This window comes from Culex pipiens, chromosome 2 (genome assembly GCF_016801865.2).
Source record: "Culex pipiens pallens isolate TS chromosome 2, TS_CPP_V2, whole genome shotgun sequence".
Taxonomy (NCBI): domain Eukaryota; kingdom Metazoa; phylum Arthropoda; class Insecta; order Diptera; family Culicidae; genus Culex; species Culex pipiens.
Genome location: NC_068938.1, coordinates 205,277,326 through 205,301,917, shown reverse-complemented (window position 1 = coordinate 205,301,917; position 24,592 = coordinate 205,277,326). Strand labels below are relative to the sequence as shown.

General features: G+C 37.3%; 3 protein-coding genes across 3 annotated transcripts in view; 1 reads left to right on the top strand and 2 right to left on the bottom strand.

The window, feature by feature from the left end:
- LOC120422205 (zinc finger protein OZF-like) overlaps window positions 1-10,465 on the bottom strand; it is a 45,751-nt gene extending 35,286 nt beyond the window's left edge. Inside the window, exon 1 of the mRNA XM_039585586.2 lies at window positions 10,325-10,465. The gene's annotated coding sequence lies outside the window, so the exon portion shown is untranslated. The remainder of the gene's footprint in view (window positions 1-10,324) is intronic.
- Window positions 10,466-13,951: 3,486 nt separating this feature from the next.
- On the top strand, window positions 13,952-19,765 carry LOC120422204 (beta-1,3-glucan-binding protein 2-like). Its single transcript, XM_039585585.2, has 2 exons — window positions 13,952-15,352; window positions 19,101-19,765. The coding sequence occupies exons 1-2, from the start codon at window positions 14,182-14,184 to the stop codon at window positions 19,658-19,660; spliced, it is 1,731 nt and encodes a 576-aa protein (XP_039441519.1). The 5' UTR covers window positions 13,952-14,181; the 3' UTR covers window positions 19,661-19,765.
- LOC120422202 (tRNA (uracil-5-)-methyltransferase homolog A) lies at window positions 19,713-21,873 on the bottom strand. The gene is made up of 3 exons (XM_039585584.2): window positions 21,553-21,873; window positions 20,184-21,498; window positions 19,713-20,123 (listed from the first exon to the last, which is right to left on the bottom strand). The coding sequence occupies exons 1-3, from the start codon at window positions 21,748-21,750 to the stop codon at window positions 19,777-19,779; spliced, it is 1,860 nt and encodes a 619-aa protein (XP_039441518.1). The 5' UTR covers window positions 21,751-21,873; the 3' UTR covers window positions 19,713-19,776.
- Window positions 21,874-24,592: the final 2,719 nt, after the last annotated feature.

Here is a 24,592-nt window from a genome sequence, read left to right as displayed (position 1 = left end):
TCTATTCTGTTTTCATTAAATTTTGAAGATTTTTGAAAAAATAGTTTTCTTGCCCCTTGATTTTTCGGACCGATTTTGAAGGTGACATAATCTTTGAAAAATATTTGCAACGGCCTTAATTTTTGAAAAAAATGTAAAATTTGACAAAAACAAAAATGTTAGCGAAATGTATATAATTTAAACATATTATAGGAAAATAAAGCATCCCTGCAAAAAATATTTTTTTCGAAAAGCTGAGATTTCTTAAAAAGATTTTGTTGTATTTTTTATACTTTGAAATTTAGCACTTACCAATGTTTCAGAGTTAGGGAGCGTTCTTTTATTACACTGTCAGGGGGGAGGGGGCTCGAAGGCTGCGTTACGCTCCATACATTTTTTTCAAAATTTGTATGGACATTTTGTTACAAGGGAAAGAGAGGGTCCAAAAATCAATGTTTCTGTGTTACGTTATAAAAGACGCCCCCTTATCCAAATGGTGATAATTTGACTTTCGGTGGTGTTTTTTAGATTGGGTTACACATTAATATTTTGCAACTGAATTGTATAGGACAGCAACTTTAATAGTCAAAATGAGTGTGAGGATCAATTAATGGTGAATGCTTAAGAAAATATTATAAATTTTCTTTCTGTCTTTCAAATTGCACCAAATCAAAAAAGAAATATTATTAGTATTTTTTGTTGAGAAATATGTTTTAAATCAAAGTGTTTGGACAATGAAAATCTATGCTCCACAACAATAAAATTGCTTTTAAATTTATGTCAGTGACTTATTTCAGAACAAGTATTTTTAACTTGTGAATAAATAGATAATCGTCTAATTTGCCTTAAAAATCTAATTTCTAGCGCTATTTAACATGAAACACTATTTCATGAAATCATAACTCATAGTTTTACATTATTTGAAGCCAGGTTTTGAAATATGGTGGCCTTCTTTGGGTAAATTCTATATGATACGAAGATGTTTTTTAATTATTTTTCATGGTTTTATTTAGGCTGGTACAAATTTTATTTAAAGTTTTTTAAAATAATGTTCGTAGTGTAAAAGTGAATGAAATTAAACGATATTTTTTCATATTTAAAATGTATAACTTTAAACAGTTATTTCTCGAATACTTTTAAACTTTTTGCCTTCCTCACTGAGGTAAGGCTATAATACTGCTCTAAAAATGAACTTTGTATAAAAACGTCGTAGACCCACCTTCAAGTATACATATCGACTCAGAATCGAAAACTGAACAAATGTCTGTGTGTATGTGTGTGTGTATGTGTGTGTGTATGTATGTATGTGACCACCAAACTAGCTCATGTTTCTCGGCACTGGCTGAACCGATTAGACCCAAACCTATTGCATTCGACTTGGTTTAGGGTCCCATAGATCGAGTTTTATACAGATTGAAGTTTCGATAAGTAGTTCAAAAGTTATGTATAAAAATGTGTTTTCACATATATCCGGATCTCACTTAAATGTATGTAAACTATGTTCGGGTCCATCATCCGACCCATCGTTGGTTAGGTCATCAAAAGACCTTTCCAACGAGCCTAAAACATTGAAGATCTGGCAACCCTGTCTTGAGATATGCCCACTTAAGTGATATTGATGTACTTTTTCGAAGCCGGATCTCACTTAAATGTATGTAAACTAGGTCCGGATCCACCATCTGATCCATCGTTGGTTAGGTTATCAAAAGATCTTTCCAACGAGTCTAATACATTGAAAATCTGGCAACCCTGTCTCGAGATATGTACACTTAAGTGATATTGATGTACTTTTTGGAAGCCGGATCTCACTTAAATGTATGTAAACTAGGTCCGGATCCACCATCTGACCCATCGTTGGTTAGGTTATCAAAAGACCTTTCCAACGAGTCCAAAACATTGAAAATCTGGCAACCCTGTCTCGAGATATGCCTACTTAAGTGATATTGATGTACTTTTTGGAAGCCGGATCTCACTTAAATGTATGTAAACTATGTCCGGATCCACCATCCAACCCATCGTTGCTTAGATTATCAAAAAACCTTCCCAACGAGTTCAAAACATTGAAGATCTGGCAACCCTGTCTCGAGCTATGGTCACTTAAGTGACATTTATGTACTTTTTGGAAGCTGGATCTAATTTAAATGTATGTAAACTATGTCCGGATCCACCATCCGACCCATCGTTGGTTAGGTTATCAAAAGACCTTTTTAACAAGTTCAAAACATTGATGATCTGGCTACCCTGTCTCGAGGTATGGCCACTTAAGTGATATTTATGTACTTTTTTATTCCGGATCTAAAAAATAAATGAAATGTTTGTACAATTCCATCACATCAGCCATTGTTGGAAATAAGTGAGGAAGGATCCAACCACGTAGGTGGATTAAGTTAGTTTTTTTGAAAAATTTAATTATATCGAATCAATTTTCATCCAATTTGGTCATGGTAAACAAAAATTATGAATATCTTAATGAAAATTGTGAACAGATTAATGAATTTTAACATCTGAGCAGTTCTCTAGGATTTCGGTCATTCGATTTTTTTTGTATTTTTTAATCCGACTGAAACTTTTTTGGTGCCTTCGGTATGCCCAAAGAAGCCATTTTGCATCATTAGTTTGTCCATATAATTTTCCATACAAATTTCGCAGCTATCCATACAAAAATGATGTATGAAAATTCAAAAATCTGTATCTTTTGAAGGAATTTTTTGATCGATTTGGTGTCTTCGGCAAAGTTGTAGGTATGGATACGGACTACACTGGAAAAAAATGATACAAGGTAAAAAAAATTGGTGATTTTTTTATTTAACTTTGTATCACTAAAACTTGATTTGCAAAAAAAACGCTATTTTTAATTTTTTTTCTTTTTTGATATGTTTTAGAGGACATAAAATGCCAACTTTTCAGAAATTTCCAGGTTGTGTGTGTGTGTGTGTGTGTGGTCCAATCCAATACCCGCTAACCGGTAGCGAAATTATGGGAAAGTATAATTTGTATCAGACTGTGTACATGCCGAATGCTGATACAGCTTATCTCAGTCCCGGGTATTAGGCGGTGATAGCCCTCGCGCTGCTTCCAACGACCCATTTCAGAATGACAGAGCTCCTTGCGGTCCAATTCCGAGGTCGCTGGGCATTGTTAGGCCCCGCCTAAACATAGAAGCAAGGAAAATAATGTTTTCGAAAAGATCGGAAAATTTCACAAATGTTTCATATATTAACATTGAAAATCTGACCATTAGTTGCTGAGATATCGACATTAAAAAATGGTGGGCTGTTTGGGTGAGACTTAGAAAACATCAATTTTCCTGTTTTTAAACCTTTGCATGGCAATATCTCAGCAACTAAAGGTTGTATCAACAAAGTCCGAAGAAGCAAAATATAGAGAATTTTCTCAGCTTTTCAAAAATATTTTTTTCCAAAAGTGTGCAAACATGCCCAGTCACGAAATATTCTAGCAGAGCTGGTTCTGTCAGAATCCTGCTAGAACGGTCGAACATTTCTGCTAGAATTCTGTAAGAATATCCAGCTCTGTAAGAACTCTGCTAGAATCCTGCTAGAACACCGTGACTGGGTGTGCACTAATTTGAAAAAATGAAAAACTGCGACTATTTTCAAAAAAGTCACCTAAATATGGATTTAACTTGAAAACGGTGCACTTTATCAAAATTTTACTAGAGTACTTTTTGATTTCAAATTTGATCTTACATCAAAAAATGAAGTTGAAAAAATGTTGCGACCAATATTTCGATTTTTTGAAAAAATCAGTATTGATTAAAAAATTCATAACTCGGTCAATGATTTTTTGCACAACCTGGAAATTTCTGAAAAGTTGGCGTTTTATGTCCTCTAAAACATATCAAAAAATAAAAAAAAAATAGTGTTTTTTTGCAAATCAAATTTTAGTGATAAGAAGTTAAATAAAAAAAAATCACCAAATTTTATGGACAAACTAATGATGCAAAATGGCTTCTTTGGGCATACCGAAGGCACCAAAAAAGTTTCAGTCGGATTAAAAAATACAAAAATTAAAATTGAAGAAAAATGACCGATTTCGTAGAGAATTGCTCATCTTTAGAACAACAACATGGATACAAAGTTACAACAACGTTGTAACTATTCAAAAGCAAAATGAATCTGGCTAATACCATTCAAAAGTTTTGTGTAAGTTTGTGATTGATTCATCAAACAATCTCAAAATGCATGCCAAAAATGGAAAAAAAATATATTGCAAATAGACTACTTTTTCAAAACAACCAATGCGCCATGAGTTTCCCATGTACATAGGACCTTTGAAAAAGTAAGCGAGAATTAATACATATTTTGGGATTTTTTTATCTATCGAACACCTCAATAAAACATTTGTATAACGCAATGTCACTCCTCCTACATCTTTAAAAAAATTACTCGCATTTTCTAAAAAAAAATGTTTGCAAAATGACCAATCCAAAAACTCAATGATTATCGCCATCAGTAAAATCAAAGAATTTGGCTTTGCGGAGAACTGATAAATTTATGTTAGGAAATTAATACCTATCGGTTAACAATCAAATTTTTATTATTATTTATCAATGAGCAAATTAACCCTCTCATTTAAAAAAAAAATGGGAGAGATAGAACAAATTCAATAATTTTTTTTTGTTTTTTAAACTGCTTTTGCTATAAAAATAAAATAACACAATTTAAAAAATTGCTTCGAAAATTACCCATTGCCGTACCGTGCCAATCACACCCGAAGGGAGAGAGTGATACACATTCGGCCACGATCGTCGTCAAACGCTCAAGTCTCTTCGTCCACACAGTCCAATCTAGAGCAGAACGTTTTTCGTCGTCGTCGTCGTCGCGTTGATCGCGGGCGCGCTTCGTAGGGAAGACGATCGCATCCTACCACATGCAAGGGAAAGCACACACATGTGGCGGCGCAATCGACCCCGAGAGGACGAAGTAATTCGAACAGTTTCGTGTACTCCTGCTGGCTTTGGCTGAGTGACTTGAGACATATGTTGGGACGCGCGGTTTTGCGTCAGTATAGTAACAAAAAAGGCAGACGGTTATATCCAAAAATAAATTATGGCATGTATATGCGTAAGTGTGTTTGTGTGCGTCTGTGGGAAGATCTGTACGAATGTATATGAGGGATTAAAATAAACATCAGAACAGTGTAAACAGCGCAGTAGATGCTCCTTAGCAAGAGCAACTGAATACCGAGATAAGCCACAACTCGCGCGGACTAAATAGACTTGTTTACGAAAGACTTCAACCTTTGGAATGAAATCTTTCGTTCAACTCATTCTAGTCTAAAAAATAACATTTCGCCAACATTTTCGTTCCAAAATGTATCATGTTTTTCCTGGAATCCAATACTTTTATATTAAGATTTTAGTATTAGGTAAGAACTTTGGTCACTTATTCCTTGCGCTTTTTGCCTTCCTCACTGAGGTAAGGCTATAATCCTGCTCGAAAAATGAACTTTTGAAAAACAGCTCGTAGACCTATATTCATGTATACCTATCGACTCAGAATCGAAAACTGAACAAATGTCTGTGTGTGTGTGTGTATGTGTGTGCGTATTCCCCTTGGTGCTCAAAATTCTTGCCAAGTTTTCTCGGCACTGGCTGATGCGATTTGAGTCAAATAAGTTGCATTCGATCCGGTTTGGTGCCCCATACTGCACTATTGAATTGTTTGAAGATCCGATAAGTAGTTCAAAAGTTATGTATAAAAAAGTGTCAGAGTTGCAAATCGGATCTCACATAAATGCATGTAAACTACATCCAGACCCATCACCCGACCCATCGTTGGTTAGGTTATCAAAAGACCTTTCCAACGAGTCCAAAACATTGAAGTTCTGGCAACCCTGTCTCGAGTTATGACCACTTAAGTGGTATTTATGTACTTTTTTGAAGCCGGATCTCACTTAAATGTATGTAAACTATGTCCGGATCCATCATCCAGCCCATCGTTGGATAGGTCATCAAAAGACCTTTCCAATGAGTCCAAAACATTGAAGATCTGGCAGCCCTGTCTCAAGTTATTACCACTTAAGTGATATTTATGTACTTTTTTGATGCCGGATCTCACTTAAATGTATGTAAACTATGTCCGGATCCATCATCCAGCCCATCTTTGGATAGGTAATCAAAAAACCTTTCTAATGAGTCCAATACATTGAAGATCTGGCAACCCTGTCTCAAGTTATGACCACTTAAGTGATATTTATATACTTTTTTGATGCCGGATCTCACTTAAATGTATGTAAACTTTGTCCGGATCCACTATCCAACCCATCGTTGGATAGGTAATCGAAAAAACTTTCTAATGAGTCCAATACATTGAAGATCTGGCAACCCTGTCTCAAGTTATGACCACTTAAGTGATATTTATACACTTTTTTGATGCCGGATCTCACTTAAATGTATGTAAACTATGTCCGGATCCATCATCCAGCCCATCTTTGGATAGGTAATCAAAAAACCTTTCTAATGAGTCCAATACATTGAAGATCTGGCAACCCTGTCTCAAGTTATGACCACTTAAGTGATATTTATATACTTTTTTGATGCCGGATCTCACTTAAATGTATGTAAACTTTGATCGGATCCACTATCCAACCCATCGTTGGATAGGTCATCAAAAGACCTTTCCAATGAGTCCAAAACATTGAAGATCTGGCAGCCCTGTCTCAAGTTATTACCACTTAAGTGATATTTATGTACTTTTTTGATGCCGGATCTCACTTAAATGTATGTAAACTATGTCCGGATCCATCATCCAGCCCATCTTTGGATAGGTAATCGAAAAACCTTTCTAATGAGTCCAATACATTGAAGATCTGGCAACCCTGTCTCAAGTTATGACCACTTAAGTGATATTTATGTACTTTTTTGATGCCGGATCTCACTTAAATGTATGTAAACTTTGTCCGGATCCACTATCCAACCCATCGTTGGATAGGTCATCAAAAGACCTTTCCAATGAGTCTAAAATATTGAAGATCTGGCAGCCCTGTCTCAAGTTATTACCACTTAAGTGATATTTATGTACTTTTTTGATGCCGGATCTCACTTAAATGTATGTAAACTTTGTCCGGATCCACTATCCAACCCATCGTTGGATAGGTCATCAAAAGACCTTTCCAATGAGTCCAAAATATTGAAGATCTGGCAGTCCTGTCTCAAGTTATTACCACTTAAGTGATATTTATGTACTTTTTCGATGCCGGATTTCACTTAAATGTATGTAAACTATGTCCGGATCCATCTTCCGACCGATCGTTGGTTAGGTAATCAAAAGACCTTTCTAATGAGTCCAAAACATTGAAGATCAGACAACGCTCAGTCTCAAGTTATGACCGCTTAAGTGACATTTGTGTATTTTTTTTATTGAGAAACAAGCCTTACCTGACAAAGTTCGTTCTGCCTTTTTTTCGTTTGTTGACGTTTTTGACTTTTTTGCTTATTCAGCCTCCTGTGATCAAAACTTAATTTAAACCTTTCCCATACAATCTGCAAATTTTCCGGAATCGGTTGTAACTTTTTGGCACTCACGAACTTACCATACGATCCCAACGCAAGAAAGAGCACCTCGATCGGACGTTCCGTGTTGAATTGATTCTCGTTCGAACAAAACCGTCGAAATTTTGTATATATATAAAAGATAGATAGAATTTGTTTCCAAACCCATCATATCACCAAATGTTGGTAAAAAGTGAGGAAGGCAACAACCACATAGGTGGATTAAGTTAGTTTTTAAGTTTAATTTTACCCAGTAAAAAAATTGTGATAGTTTTTTTGTCATTTTTTTTTTTATTTTAAATCAGAAACCGGTGAATTTTTAACAGTTTCTGTTGATTTTCACATTTTTCCGCATTTTTTAATTAAAATTGCTCAAAATCAGCGATGGAATAATCATCATCAAAAGAGAATCTTTGGACGTTCATCAAGAGAAAAAATCCAAAAGGAGCATGCTGCCGCTCGAAGCTAGTCCGTCCCATATGTAATTTCGTCAATTTTGAGGTAATAATTCAGTTTGGTTCAAAATCATGTAAACTATCAGAAAAACCAATAAAATGTAGTACTTTGTTCTAGAAATCCGGAGAAAATTCACTTTTTCGTGAAATTCTAACACGTAGCCTTATGGGCGGAACAACTTTGACACGCGTTTTCTCGGCTTGCTGTTTTTACATATGGGACGGACACGATTAGAGCGGCAGCATGGCTCTCCTCTCTCGCGCACGCAAGATCGGTAAAAGGAATCTAAAAAAATCATCATCTTGATTATTTGGCGGAACATCTTTTTCACTACTACACTTGCATGTGTAACGTCACAGGTCGAAAAATGAACAGTCACTTTTTGTAGTTGGGCAATTAGTGTAAACAAAGCGAAATGAATAATTTTAGGTGATGCTAACAAGGAAAATCACAAAAAATCATCCACAGATAGATTTTTTTGAGAAGTTCGGGAGCGACTTTCTTTTGCGTAATTTGCCTCCTCTCTCTTTCGCGGGTGAAGAAAGTTCGCAAGCGATAATGATTTTTTGCGATTATTCCATCCCTGCTCAAAATAGAGATAATATTCAACCAACCGCAATTTCAAACTTTTGAAATTCAATATTTTTTAGTTTTTTTGTAGTTTTGTACGTCAAAAGTTGACGAACGTACGAAACTTACTACCTCATTTTCATATGTAAAATTGAATTTTAAATCAAAAAGTTTTTTTTTTTTTTTTTTTGAAGTTTTAAATAAATGCTCAACTTACAAGTTATAATTATATTTTTTAATTTGTTTTTTCTTCAAATTTCAAAAAAAGTGTCCACCAGTTAAGCTGAGAAATTTTCCACAACTACTTACAATGCGAATGAAAATTATGAAAAAATAGTTTTTTTAGTGCTACCTAGCCCTATTTTCTTTGTATTTTCAAATTATCAAAAACACAACTAACACTTCAAAAGAGTCAAATAATACGATTGAAGCCATTTTGAATCGTCAGTCGTTATTAAAAAATGTGAAATTATATTTTTCAATGTAGTGAGAGAATTTAACTTAGGTTTCATAATTTTACATTTGACAAAATCGGATCAAAACTTCTCACGATATCGCTGAATGGTTCTTCGATAAAGATAAAGATAAACATATACAATAAGAGTGATTACCTATACGATTTCCTAAACAAAAGAAAAATAACAATCCTCCAATCCAATTTTATTAGAGTTCCTATCTACCATCACGATCTCCGGTAACTATAAACTTGATATAAAACGTAAAAATGTACAGCCGGTCTATACATCAATCGAAAGATCGCAAGAAAAGCTTTTACATGAAGCAAATCATTATGTTCAATTATCGATTTTATATGATTTGTTGAACATTAGCCGAACTGTAAACTGTTCCGAATGAGGGATGACTGTAACTTTTTATAGAAATCATCTTTTCATGAGCTTTTTGTAGCAAAATGTTCGGCATGAGTTTTTAAACAAAACGTAGTACTAGGTTTCTGTAAAATTTTAAAGGGTGTAAATACTTTTTTTACATACTGGACAGTGCTTTAGAAAAAGCCATTAAAATCGAGCGATTAGTGCTGCAAGGACTCTCGCATTGAAGTCTTTTTCCTGCAGGTCGTGACGTGCCAAGCCTGATAACACAATACACACCCTACCCTTCCCTGACCTGACGTGACTTGGCCGCTGCTAGCACTGCACACCCAAGGAAACATGCGCGATACCGCAGAAAGTGAAAAAAAAATCGGTTCCCACAAAGCCAGGGTTCCCTGCTTCAAGTCCGTGGCAAACGAAACCGCAGAAATCCCCACTGCGAACTCTACTGATAACCGTGAGCTCTCCCCATTATAGATTAGACTGTGGAGGAGGATTTTTTTTTCTGTTCTTTTTGGCGAAGGTTCGAGCACAGTTTTCGACATTTCCGAAACGTTGAGCTGAGTCGCGGAATTACGCAATTGGTCTATTTTTAAACCAACGCTCTCTTAATTAATCAATTGCTTGCCTGCCTCATCGTCGTCGTCGTCATGCGAGTCTCTGAAGAGGGCGAGACCAGACCAGTCAATATCGAAAGACTGCACTTTGACACTTGGCAAGTTCTCGAGGCAGGGCAGGTTCCTAGCCTAGAGTCCGTGCAGTCATCGTTTCTAGCCTAGCATTTAGTCGCTTCTACTCTCATTAAAGATTTCAAGCTCACACAGAAACAAAAACGGGGACGGAAAGCGAAAATAAAGTCATGCAGGAGATTTCTTTTCTATGGTTTGGTGGAATAAAAAAAAATCAAAATGAACATCATTTTCATGCAACTCAAACGAACATCACAAACATTTAATTTCACACACAAATCGCTTACTTGTAGGGATGGACACACACTTTCGGATACAGATTGATCGGCCCCGGGAAACCAGGAACCCACTGAAAGAGACTCACGGCGCGGAGCAGAACAGGAACGTCGTCGCTTCTCCCGGATGGGAATTTTCACCAACTTTTTTCACCCTCTGCCTCTGTTCTGTCTGTTCGTTCAATATTTTGACAGTTCGAGCTGTGTTTACTGTTTTGCGCATGCGCTTGGGAAAGGGATGCCAGATTTGTGTAGTTTTGTGGCAATTTGGAATAATTTTGGCATGAAACTTTTAAATAATTTGACGATATTCATAACACACTCAGCAAAAAGACTACACTGTAACTGAAAATCACACTTTGCTGAGTTCGTTTTCGCACTTTTTCATACGATTTTTTCAGTTCGACTGCGATTACACAAAAAAGTGTAATCGTAGTTGAACTGAAAAAATCTTATGAAAAAGTGCGAAAACGAACTCAGCAAAGTGTGATTTTCAGTTACAGTGTATATGGCGTCCATAAGTTGAACCTTATAAACGTAATACGGTCAAAGAATATCCATTAGCAATATGAGCAATATTCATTGCTTTCAGAAGTTTCTCATATACATTTCGTAATTCATAGGGAAAACTTAAACAAATAATGCTTTTTACGTATGAAAGCCATAAGTTTTTCGAATTCATTACCAAAACATAGATTATCTATGAGGTTATTCTATGGAAAAAATATAAGGTGTTCTTTTGAAAATCACGCTTGGTGTAACCTTATAAAATTCATGTGATTAACTTATACAAATTAATGGGCTTTCGCAATTCGCAATTTTCAGTGTAAGAACGGGCCTTGACCGATCTTATGCACTAGGTTCCCGACGAACACGCACTGCCCTTACACCTACATCTCACCCTTGCTCTGAGTCAGTACGAGCAGCACGCTAGAACACGCTTTGAGTGTTCGTGCCAGGCATACACACCTTCTTTTCCGGTTACACATTTTAACTCGGCCTGGGGTGGTACATTACGTAGGGTTTGATGTAAGTATAAGCGCCTAACCATTCATTGTGTGCCTATCAACTTTCATTAAAGCAAAAACTGTTTTGTTTTTAGTTTGAATTCAAAAACAAGTTGTTATTTTACTGTGTATTGTTTTCTCCTGAAATCTTCCCTATTGTTGAGTCGTGTTTATCTGTTGCTATTTCTTTTGTCGCGGTGTTTTGTTACAATATTTTGGTCCTAAGCATTTTAGAAAAGTTTATCAAAAATACAATAGTAATATTTGTGTTAATCCTTTAATCATTCCATAAATTGAGTAAGGGCTCGAACCTCACTTGCTTAAGAAAAAGGTGAAGTTTCAAAACAATGGACAGTGAAGGAAATATACTATGTAAAGAATCAATAGTAAAAGAAAGATAGTAGAAATTAGAAATTATTCAAATAGATAAAGAAAATGCACATGATAAACAAAATTGACATCGCTGCCAAATTAAGGGAAAGCAGACAGTTTGTTACAGCAGCATCAATTGGTAAAATAGAGTGGAAAAGTGTTAAGAAATAAGAGAATCAAATAAGTAAAATCGAAATCAAATGGAGGATAGTAAACAGAAGCCGTTCAAGAAAATCAGTGAAACAAAATAAACAGAAGATAGCTGTTAGTTTAAATGGAAAGAAGAGAAACCCCGTTCTGCGATGCTCAGGTACATCCATAGCAGTTGACTCAACATACTGCGAATCCAAACAATACCGTCTACAATCACAAATTACTTCCCTTTCCCACATTGACGCGCCCCTTTCTTCTAGCCGTCTCTACTCTGACCCTCGCTGGTCAAAGGTTTACGAGTCGTTTCCACAGGCCACCAGCTAGGTTACACCTTGTCATCATGATGACTAAACCAAGCCAACGTGGAGGTAAGAAAATAGGACACTTGCAAGGAACCAGAGCCATGCTGTTTTGTCCAGCACTACGGATGTAGTTGGGCTCCTTCCAGGATGTTCCTCGCCTGGATGTGTCAACCGACGAGTATCATCAGTATCATGCACCCTTGGCCTGCTACTTATACAAATTAATGGGTTTTCCATATAAAATCCAATATTTATATGGCATTCTTATAATATTTATATTTTTTACAAATGATTTCGTTCATATGCGAACCATATATATTTTAAACTTTGTTTTGGCTGAGTGCATTCTAGCATTTTTTTATATTTTTATCAAAATAAATTATAATTGAATCAAACATTGTTCACAGTAAAAAAAACACCACATCTAAAAATAGTTAAAAAAAAACCACCACATCTGAAAATATATTTTCCTCTACATTTGCTGGCACCACATGGCGAGCCCAGTGAAGTTAAACGATACTACACGCAACCCCCGGTGGTTGGTCACTTTTTCGTATGAAACTTTTTAGTTTGTACCCCGTTGGTGTGACAAAAACAAACTAAAAAGTGACGAACTGACAGTGCTCTGACATAGCAAAGGAAAAAAAAGAACTGTCACTTTTTACACTGCACTCACGCACACTATCAAAACAAAAGGTTGGTAGTGTGTGTGAACTCCGTGTCAAAGGGGTGTCAAACTAAAAAGCGAGTGTAAAAAACTTTTTCCATCGATTCCTTATGTCTAAATAAGCCATTTTTCATCATTAGTTTTTTCGTAAAAGTCTCCATTTGAGGGATGTTCATAGAAAAGTGCTACGAACACATTCGAAAATCCAATCGATTTGGTGTCTTCGACCAAGTTTTATGTTATGGTTAGGGTGGTATTGTATTCTGGGTTGTATTCTAATCGTAGTAAGCCGTTGTTAATAAATTATCATTGTGTCATTGAAATGTTAGCACCGGATTAACCGGATGTGTTTCCCTGAACTCTACAATATTACAATTAGGACTATTCAGAAAAAAAGTTTCACTCAAAAAAAATTAACCATTTTTCAAATAACTTTTTCTTACAAAAACTTGATTTTGACCGACTTTATAATCTTCGTTTATTTTCATATTTTTCATTTTTTTTGAAAGATATGTGTTAGTAGAGAAAGAATGCCAACAATAGAGCAATATGGTAGAACGTTCTGTTATTAAATGTCATGAAACTTCAGAAAAATATTTCTATACATTCATTGATATTTTGTCATTTTTTCGTCAGTAACTTAGGCCATATTTATTCTAAAAAAGGAGCAAAAAGAAAATATTGTTAAAAAAAGCAAAAAAATCTCATTCTTATACAATCTATTGTTAAGTAGTGTTTATTTATAAGACAAAAACAATATTGGCTTGAGATCATTATTTTGCAGTGTTTTTTGTGAAAAAAAAGTTTTGTTTGGATTTTTGTAATCAAACCAAAACAGACTTGAAGGAAAAGTATGAATCAACTTTAAATAAACAGTATTCAAGGCAGTTGCAAATATGTTTTAAAGTTTATGTCACCCCTTGAAACAATTTAAACTGCATTCCCTGCGTTTAGATTACAGGAACGCAAAAAAGAAATTTCTTCTTCTGCATAATGCATATTCCAAAAACTTTTTTATTAAAATATGGAAATTCTTCTGGAAATTTAAAATTTTCTTTTCTTTTACTTTTAAATCAATACTTAGAACTCTGTGAATCGTAACTGTTGTGATGTATGGAGTATAATCACATGTAACAAAAGTTCTTTTTCTAATTATTAACAAAACATTGCTTAAAACAACAATCTCAACCGCATGCATGTCAATGCTTTCTCGCGCGCACATTGTCTCAACGAACATTCCCACGATCTACTATAATCTGCCAGGCGCGCCGCTTAGCACGCTGATCGTATCGATAACGGCTAATTAATAAAAAGTGTTTGGGAGTCTCAAAGCACATCAACTTCTCATTGGTCGAGTAGCTGAATAAGATGCACTGGGCCATGTGCAAGCTTGAACACTCGGGAAATCCGGCGATATCCGAACTCCTCGGAATTCTTACTCATTCCTGTCAGTACGATCGCGACCTTCAAACCGAGCTCAAGATGCCCGCGCGGCTCCAACTACAATTTGTGCTTTTAATATTCATCGGTAGTGCTCTAGTAGATTCCACTCCCCGAAGATCTTCCCGCTACCGTCCACCAAAGCCACGCTTCGAGGTGTACCAACCGCGTGGTTTGATCGCTTGGATCCCTGAAGAAGCGGGGATCACTCTGTTCGGATTCCACGCCAAGCTGAACCACCGTTTCGAGGACGAGTACGAGATTGGCCGTTGGGCCAAGACGCTGACTCAGCCCCGGAACGGCCGCTTCGTGTTCGTCGACCGGAAGGCCGAGTTGAAGGTCGGCGATACGATCTACTACAAGACGGTGATTACGCACAACGGCGTGACGTACCGTGGGAACTATGGCACGTATGAGGTCACCAGGTTTACCGGGCCTACGCCGGGGGTTGGCGGAGGAGGTCGGAAAACGACTACGTCAACGACGCTGCCTCCGTTTGTGTACAAAAACAACGAACGGCGAACGAAAGGCGTAGATCCGGATACGTACGTGCCACTAGGACCGTTCGATTACGAATCCAAAGAGTTCCAATCCCCACCCCTGATCCGAACTCGGACAATCTCAACGCAAACCAGCGCCGAAGAGCTGGGCTACAAAGAGTGCGATCGAGCGCGAACCCTCGTCAACGGTCGCAAAGTGTGCAGCGGCAAGCTGATCTTCGAGGAAACGTTCGAAGGTCGCTCCCTGAACGAACAAAAGTGGCGCATCGAAAATCGCTTCGGCTCGGATCCGGACAACGAGTTCGTCGTGTACGCCGACTTCGACGAGAACATCCAGGTCCGGGAGGGGAAACTCGCCATCAAGCCGACCCTGTTCGAGAGCAAGTTTGGCCCGGGCTCGACCAACACCAAGTTTATGTTTGCCGCGGAGTGTACGGGCGTGTTGAACTCGCGGGATTGCATCCGGGATCGGAAGATTGACTTTGATATGATACCGCCGGCGCTGTCGGCGCAGATATCGACGTTCAACTCGTTCAAGTTCATGTACGGGAGGGTGGTGATTAGGGCAAAGTTGCCGAAGGGAGATTGGATATTTCCACGTGAGTATATTTTTTGCAAATATTTTTGAGGTATGAATTGGGTCAAAATTATGTTTAGATGACGATTTTTTTAGCATACTTACACTGCCGTTCTACGCATAATTGTCCCATGTCATTTTTGGACGATTTTGACTTCTTAACATTTTTAAGTTTAGTTTGTCGTATACTTTAAGAAAAACACATAAAATCGGGTACTTTGTTCGGAAACTCATTGAAAACAACATCAAGTCTGTTTGTCCCATCGTTTAACTTCTACGCATAATTGTCCCACCAAGTATTTTCTTATACGGAATCATTAGTTTTATGTAGCATTATGTCGTGTTTACTTGTTGTTTAGCAAGAGGATCACAAATAAGAGTGATACACTGCTAACTGAGGCAATTAGGGACACATAGGGCGAATAGGAACCCACGGGACAATTATGCGTAGAAACACAGAAATCGATCGAAAAATTTCAATCGCGTTTTTCTCAGTTGCACTTTTTCGAACATGGGACAATTATGCGTAGAACGGCAGTACACTTTGTACAAATACAAAATATTTAAAATTTAATTTTAAACTAATGTTGATAACATTCAACAAACTTTTTGTTAAATCAAACTTCGTACAGGTTGAGCGTAAAACTTTTTTTTTTGCGTGCAGAAAAGGTTATCTGCAAGATTGTCTACGATAAAATTATTGAGGTTCGATAACGATGACTATAATCATTTACACTATCGTTATTGTTATCGAAATGTGATAATCTTTTAACTTTATCGACGATAACTCTTTTAAAATATCTTACTAAAATCAACTAATTGAAGCCATATCCTGTTAAACTCCGTAGTAACAGTTCAATAGGGCGAATCTGCGTTTGTAAACAAGCAGTCTATCCCTCTCTTACTTGACGTGAACTGTCACTTGAGCGAAAGGGATAGACTGCTTGTTTACAAATGCAGATTCGCCCTATTAAAATGTTACTACGGAACTATTAAAGCTAAGAAAATATTTGTTTTGATAATGTAGGAAGGTTCTTAGTTTTGGTACTCAAAAAAATTACAAAATACCGTTTGTTATTTAAGGGGTTACATACATGTAGAAAATCACAAATTTTCATATTACAAAAAATTTATTGAATCCACTAAAAAAGATGATTTTTAATCACTCCTGAAAGTTTCATAAAGATATTTTATGATTAAACTGAGTAAGAGACGATTTACGGTAAAAATTTTGCCATGTGCAAAGCGGACTGTCAAACTTTCTGAGCGTTTTTCTCGAAACACCAAGTTGATTTACGGGTGTCACGATATCTCGAGATGGGATGGACCAAATTTGCTGAAATTAGGGGTGAAGACTCCCAAAACAGATCCCGTGCGCATGACGAAGCCCGATTTTGAAATTTTGCTTTAAAAAAATACAAAAATCAAAAACTGACAATTTTTTATATGAAAAACAAAAATATACTTTTATCTTTTTTTACAATGAGTTTTTTTTTTTTTTTTTAAATCGGCCTTCGTCATGCACACAGGATTTTGAGCCGATTTGGTCAAGGCAGTGTTGAGATATCTTGGCACCCGTTTTTTGAAACTGATAACTTCAAATAGCTATATCTCGGCAATGATACAACCAAATGTCTACTAATTTGTTTTGATAATAAATGAAAAAATATATTTTGATGCCATGAAAAAAGATTTTAAATAAAATTAAGTGTGTGCTCACACCAACCTCTGACTTTATTGTCGATTTACATGTATGTAACCCCTTAATACTTAAAATTGCGTGTTCGCTGTTTTAGAGTTCTTGGTATGCAACCCTAAAATTTTCACAAAATGCCGTTTCTTTTTTAAATACTAAATTTTTTCATAATTTGCAATATGGGTATCAAACGATTCTAAATTTGATAAGCATTATCACTGTTTCAGAGTTTTTGGAATAAAATACTAAAATTTTCACAAAATACCGATTTTCAAAAATTACTCAAATTTGTATAACTTGCAATGTGGGTATCAAATGTTTCTTTTTTTTTTGGATTATCACTGTTTTATAGCTTTTTTTAAATATTCAAATTACTACAAAATACTTTGAATAGATTTTTTAACATTTTTTTCAATACAAGCATATTTCCGAATAAATTATTTCTTTTTTTCAGTTTTTGTGAGTTTTTTTCGTTCTTTCAAACATGAGTACTGTTTTAAATAGTTTTACGAGAAAATGGCTGAATTTAAACAAGTCCAAAAAGTTTTTTTGTCTTCTTGTTTCTGTAATATTTCTGTAATTATTTCAGTGCTTTCAAATTAATTTATATTTGTTCCAGTTTGTTTTTAGAGAATTCCATTCTTTCAAGTATGAACAGACTAAACTAAAACGTATTTAAAGGATTCTGTAATATTTGTATGAGTTAATTCATTCTCTAAACATTAACTGTTCATGTTTATATAGGTTTGCGAGATTTTTAATTCAAACATATTGTTATATTCATTATACACACATTATACTTGTTTCAGTTTTTTTGTGAGTTTACAATTCTTTCAAACATAGAGAGATTTCTTAAAAAGTGTAATGTTAAAAAGCCAGAACATATTTCAAAGATTCTAGAGTTTTTTTGAAAAGGTCCAATAAACCAAATTTCCAGTTTTTGCTTTTTGGGTGTTTTTCAAACCACCTTGAGTAAGGGGTATTAGAGAACACAAAAAAGCAAAAACTGAAAATTGAGTTTATTGGACCTTTTTACAAAAAACTCCAGATGTACTTAAATTCTTTGAAAAAATATCTGTAGTATTTCTGCTAGTTTTTGCATTCTTTAAAATTAAATTCACTAATATGAAAAATAAAAGCTGTGGTACTTTCCATTTGAGACTTTTGGAACAATTTTGAAAATCATTTTTAAAGGCACCTTGAAAAACACTGATTTCGACCAACTGTCTTTTCGACATTTTGTCCATTCCACATCTTGTCATTCAACCTTTTGTCTATTCGGCCTTATGTCTTTCAACCTTTTGTCATACATTCAAAAGTAGTGTTCAATAAAAAAAAATTGTAAATCATAGAATGTTTTATTAATTTTCAAATTTTTAGGTGCAAAATTACATTCGCGGAAAGGATTTCACAAAAATGTCCAAAAATTTGCATCGCAACGTTTTAGTTAATATTTCTTATATATTTTTTCGGGCTGACAAAGGCCGATCGGGGCGTGAAATTTCTCAGCGGGTATGTTTTCAAAAAGATAAAAATAAATTCTTTCAATATTTCTTAGGCACGGCCACGGTTATAAAAATATTATACTTTCAGTTCTCAGCGACTCATCAATAATCATCATTCTCTACCTTGTGTTTACAAAATTCTGAGTGACATTCCTTATTCTTTCTCACAATCAACATAGCAACAGAAGACGCCACAAAACAAACGATGTTATAAGTGGTCGTGCTCTCGCGTTCATTCATTGCGGTTTTCTGAGAAAACAAAACAATCTTCGACGAGTGTGCGGAACACGGAACAGAGAAGGAGTGATAGAAAAAAAATCTCTTGCTAACAATCACGATATTAAAAAAAAGAAAACTCACAACCTATAGAAACGGTCGCTATCTCCTTTGATATTTCGGTACAAGAATAATCAAATGATAGTTTTTTCTATCACTCATTTTTAACACAGGGTAGAGGGCTTTCAAAAAAGTATAGCTGTTAAAAAAATATTTTTTTTAAAATCGGCTTTTAATTTTATATTTATTTTCAAACGAGAAGTTTTCATTTCATTTACCCACTTTATTTCCAGAGCTCTACCTCCGCCCGAGCAACGAATTCTACGGCCGTGACGAGTACGCTTCCGGTCTAATGCGAGTGGCCTACTCCCCGGGTGGACCCCGTCTGCGGAACCAACTCTCCGGAGGTCTCATCCTCAACAACGCCGAACCGCTGCGCTGCTCCAAAATGTGCACCCTCACGCGGCCACCCAACTGGAGTGACCAATTTCACGAGTTTGCGCTAACTTGGAGTCCGGAGGGGATTTTTATGGAGGTGGACAAGGAAACGTACTGCCATATTGTTCCGGAGGGGAGTGGTTTTTACGAGGAGATGGTCGCGACGAAGCCGCAGATTGCGAACTTGTGGAAGCTTAGCGGGAATCGGATGGCGCCGTTCGATAAGGAGTTTTACGTTAGCTTGGGGGTGGGCGTTGGGGGTCATTACGATTTTCATCTGTTTCCGGAAAAGCCGTGGAAGGATTTGTCGGTGAAGGCGATGTACACGTTTTGGAATGCGCGGGGCGATTGGTATCCGACGTGGAATGCGAACAGTACGCTGCTGGTGGATTACGTGAGAGTTTACGCGATTTAAATGTTCCTGATTTAGTTTATAAGTATTTTTCGGCGTAAATAAAAATGGCTCCTTCAAATTGATCAATGTTTCGTTATTTCAAAATTATTCACTTTCCCCAAAAACATCATCGATGTTCAAACCTTCGCTTCAGCAACAACTTCAGCCGCTTTGTCCCCACCCTCAACCTTACCTTCCTCCTTCTCTTCCACCTTCTCAGTCTCGTCCTTCTTCTGCTCCTCCTCCTCCTCCTCGTCCTGCTCCGGTTCCCGCTCGAACAGCACAATCAACTCGGCGTGGGGCGTGTGCGGAAACAGATCCACCGGAATGGCACGCTTCGGCATGAACGGCCCGCCGCGCATAACCTTCGACCGGGGACGCATCAGGTCGGCCCAGTTCTTGACGGCGCTCTGCGGCGAACAGGACACGTAGATCAGCCGGTTCAGGCCGCGAGCGTTGCGCAGCTGCGTGATGGAGCGAATATCTGGAAGAGAGATCGTGTTGATAGTTTATATGAAATTTAGTAATTTAAGCGAAAACTCACGAAGTCCCGCACGCGGTGGATCCACAATCGCCACCAGATCCTCGTCTTTTTGAACGTTAGCGTTCCTCACCAGCGACGTGATCAAGTCGTCCGCATTTCCGGTGTAAAACTTGCAATTTTCAATCCCGTTCTCCTTTGCGTTGTGCGTGGCATCCGCGATGGCTTCGGCCACGATTTCCACACCCAGAACCTGCTTGCAGTGCTTGGCGAAGCACAGCCCGATCGTGCCGGTTCCGCAGCAAATGTCCAGAATGCTGGTTTGCTTGGTCGTACCGGCCAGGTCGATCGCCGTTTGGTAAAGGATCTCCGCGCTCGGAGTGTTGATTTGGAAAAAGGCCTGCGGGCTAACGCGGAACTTCAACCCGTGAATTTCCTCGATGATGTGCGTTTCGCCCCACAGATGGGTCGTCGGATGAGCGTTCTGGCCAGATTTGAACTTTTCAATCGTTTGAAAGTAAATTGAGCTGATTCCGATCTCTTTAGCCTTCTCCGAGGTGAACCAACTGACCAGCGATGACCGCAATTCAGACAACTTTTCCTCTCCAAGCTCCTGCGGATGGATTCCGATGACCACCATCACTTGTCCGGTCGCGTTCGACGTCCTCACAGTCAGCTGACGGAAATATCCCTTGTACGTCTCCGGGCTGTACACTTCATACTCCGACTTTTGCACAAACTCTTCAAACAGCTTCACAGTCGACTTCATCTTCTCCGAAATGTGCTTCAACTGATCCGGCGATTCAACCTCCAAAAACCCATTCGAGTAGCTTCCCACACGAAACCCAACCCTCACCTCGCCCTGTCCATCCTTCCCGATCGAAAACTCGCACTTGTTCCGATACCCGTCAACCTGCGGCGAACCCCGAATGTCCTCCAACTTGCAAGGCAGCCCATCGTGCTCCTTCCTCTTCTGCTCAATGAAAGACCGCAGCGTAGGACAACTCTTCCAAACTTCATCACCAAACCCTTTCAACACGTTGTGCATCTCCGACTGCTTCTGCTTTAGCTGGTCCTCGTAACTCAAATAAGCCAGTGCCGTGACCGATTCCTCCAGCGTACGGCGCTTCTTAACCGATACAACTCCGTCCGGCTTCGTGGATTCATTCCGCCGCTTAACCAACGGATCCGGCGAAGGTTTCGCCTCGAGGGCCTGCAACTTCTTACCCTTCCAGGTGTACCCGTCAATTGCCTTGATGGCCGCCTGCCGTTCCGAGTCGTCCCGGAAGCAAACGAACAAAAACGGACAACCCGGACGCATGATCTTGATCTTGTTGGTCGCCAGCGAAAGCTTAACGTTGAGCAACTTTTTCATTTCCTGAAAGCAAAACCAATCAAAACTCCTCTACAAACCACACCAAAATCTACTCACATTAATCCCGTAATATTTGGGCAAATTCTTAATCTCAATTTTAAATCGCTCCGAGGAAAAGCCGGCCGCATCGAGGTAAGCAAATTCGTCACTCTTTTTGGGCGCACTTTCAACGGGTTCCTCGGGGACGACCTTTTCCACCTCCTGCTTGGACTCTTCCACGGCGGGCTCCGCCGCAATTACTGGCTCAGCCTCCATGGTTTAGGAAAAAGTTTCCGCGTGAAAAACTGACTCAAAAATTAATTTCAATTTTAATTCACTTCGGCGCCGATTTCACACGCGTTTTTGGATTGCACGTTTCGTGTTGGTAAACAAATTTCATTCGTCGCTTGAATCTGACAGTTGTGCGAAACCCGAGAAGAATATATTTCGTTCGTTGAATGTGATCTAATAGTTTAGATTTGAAAATGACTTGAAAAAAATATAAATATAAAAAAACCTGAATATTTGAACCAATATTTTTATATTTTAAACAAAATTGAATTTACACTTTAAACGAGATTCATTCACAAATAACATTCTGCATAGATATCTTAGGTGTTTTTTTTTTACTAAAATTTTAAAAAATTAAAGTAAAAAAGGCTAAGGCTCCCTGCAACAAGTAGACCGTGCTTTAGAAAAAAAAATATTAGAATTTTATTGTAAAGTTTTAATAAAAACAATTGTTTTCAAGTGAATTGTTAGCAATCAACAAATTATAAATTATTTTTCCTAAATTTCTAAGCATGAAGGAAACAAACTTGGCTTACGCACTGATCGAGTTTGACCAAAAAAGGCGGAGAGAAAAATTGCGTCGAGCGTGGAAATCGCTCAGTTAAATTTAGTGCCAGAGCGACAATATTTCCATTGAAATTTTGAAGTTTTTTGAAGAAATTTTTTTTGAATAAACATTTTTAATCTATTCAATTTTAACTTTTGAATAATTTTAATCTTTTTATTTTTTCCTCGAAAGAACCTCAAGCGCGCACACCGTCAATCGCGCTCATACCGAACTGTCAACATTTCTTGGGAGGGGGGGAGGGGGGGGGGGGGTCACGAAAAGAATACGCAACATTTCTTGACCGCGTTCCTTCCGATCAGCATACCGTAATTTAAGAAGGATAGAGGATTTGCAGCAAAGCTAAAAGCCACATGTCGCCACCAATGAACAAAAAGCTTAAACTTATGATTTTTTGGAAAAAAATGTGTTTTTTCCTTCATAATCAACATTTTTTTTGAAACTTATGCCGGATTTGGATGAGAAAAATTATTTCCAGCAATTTGGTGTACAACTTTCCAATATTTGTTTGATTTTTCTATGAGAAAACTGGAAATTTAGAAAAAGATAGTAATTTGGACTATTTGGCAAGAAAGTCTGTCAAAAATCAATGAAAATTGTTGAATATTCGTTAACACATCTGTTATCAACTATATAACTGTTTATTTCTTTGATATATACGGGGAAACTCATTTTTTCGTGTTCCAACACATGTTTTTTTTAAAGAAAAAGGTCACAAAATTTTGCGCGCCCAAAAATTGATGTTCATTATTTTAAAGCAAAAAATGTTTCTCGTCTTTTGCAACTAGTTTCATTAAGATTGATGCAGGGAATCATGAGAAATAAGCGATTTTGTTCTTCAATCCAGCAGAAAGAAATACGATTTTTGGCAAGTAACCTCATTTTGGCGCCACCTACATTTGAAACACAGGCGCGCTGCAAAACCTCAATCGGAGAAGGTTATTTTCAAATGCTTTTCCGCTTCAGATGGAATGATAACTAATAATTAAACTCTAGATTCTAAACAAAAACAGTAGCCGGCTTCCCCAGCTACCACTCAACTCTTCAGGTTTGTGAAATTGTTGCTTGTTCTCTCAGAATTAGCAAAATAGTTGCAGCTGTCAAAATGCTCCAGACATTGAAAATTGTTTAAGTATATTACTGAGGGCTTTTGTTAATTTGATTTGGTTAACCGCGGTGGATTTTCTTGAAATAATTCGAACTGTCAAAAAATCCACCAAAGCATCTACCACATTGATCGCACAAAAATCTGTGGTAGAAAAATATCCACCGGTAGATGCTTTGGTGGAATTTTGACAGTTCGAATTATTTCAAGAAAATCCACCGCGGTTAACCAAATCAAATTAACAAAAGCCCTCAGATTTTTTTTTGTTGCTCTGATTGTTTTTTTTTTTGTTTTGATTCTTTGATAAAATACAATTTATTCCTTTTTTCAATAGAACAAGTAATTTTAGAATACTTTTTTCAAAACATCCAATGTGCCATGGGATTCCTGTGAAAAAGTAAGCAAAAATTTTATTTCGTAACGGTATCAGTTTGACTTGGTCAAAAAAACGATATACAAAGTAAAACCCAGTAGCGTGCCCAGCTCCTTGAGGAACGTGGGGCAATAATATGGACGTTTCGAATATTACGTCGTTTATGGACACCTCCTGACCAAATTTAGAACAAACTTCTAAGGATGGTGGGGCAGTTGCCCCATGTTGCCCCACCCTGTGCACGCTAGTGGTAAAACCTGTCGAACCACCGAGTGTTCAGTGTACACTGAAAGCCCGACCATGGTAATTTTAAGAACATTTGCTAAAAATGCTGCCTATTAAATTAACTGCGGCTTTTTTGTAAAAGTAAACGCAAATATGGTAAAATGAACCATGCTTCCACAAAATTGCATGGTAGCAATTACGAAATCATTATCATTCTCTCCATATTGGAGGGTTAAAATTACCATACCGCTCACGACATAGTAAAACTGACTGCGTTAATCAGTCAATCCAAGCACGGAATGTTTTTAGCAAAAATACGTCGGTGTGTGTTCTCAATTTAACCCTACATTATGGTAGCAACTACCATGGTTGGGTTTTCAGTGTAGTTTAATTTTAGATCACTTTCGTCCAACATGAATGATGATGATGAAATGAATGATGAATCACAAAATGTCCGCCCCTAACCTGTTGTGAAACTGCTTTTTCATTCACAACCCTCCCCAACCAATCACAGCGCACCCGACAAACTGTAAACATTACCCCACCAGTTGTCACTGTT

Excerpts from the sequence above, each read along its gene's own strand:
- LOC120422204 (XM_039585585.2), top strand. The coding sequence starts at position 14,182 with ATGCACTGGGCCATGTGCAAGCTTGAACACTCGGGAAATCCGGCGATA. Across the intron at positions 15,353-19,100 it reads GGGAGATTGGATATTTCCAC|AGCTCTACCTCCGCCCGAGC; the intron begins GTGAGTATATTT and ends CTTTATTTCCAG.
- LOC120422202 (XM_039585584.2), bottom strand. The coding sequence starts at position 21,750 with ATGGAGGCTGAGCCAGTAATTGCGGCGGAGCCCGCCGTGGAAGAGTCC. Across the intron at positions 21,499-21,552 it reads CCAAATATTACGGGATTAAT|GAAATGAAAAAGTTGCTCAA; the intron begins GTGAGTAGATTT and ends TTTTGCTTTCAG. Across the intron at positions 20,124-20,183 it reads TCCACCGCGTGCGGGACTTC|ATATTCGCTCCATCACGCAG; the intron begins GTGAGTTTTCGC and ends TCTCTCTTCCAG.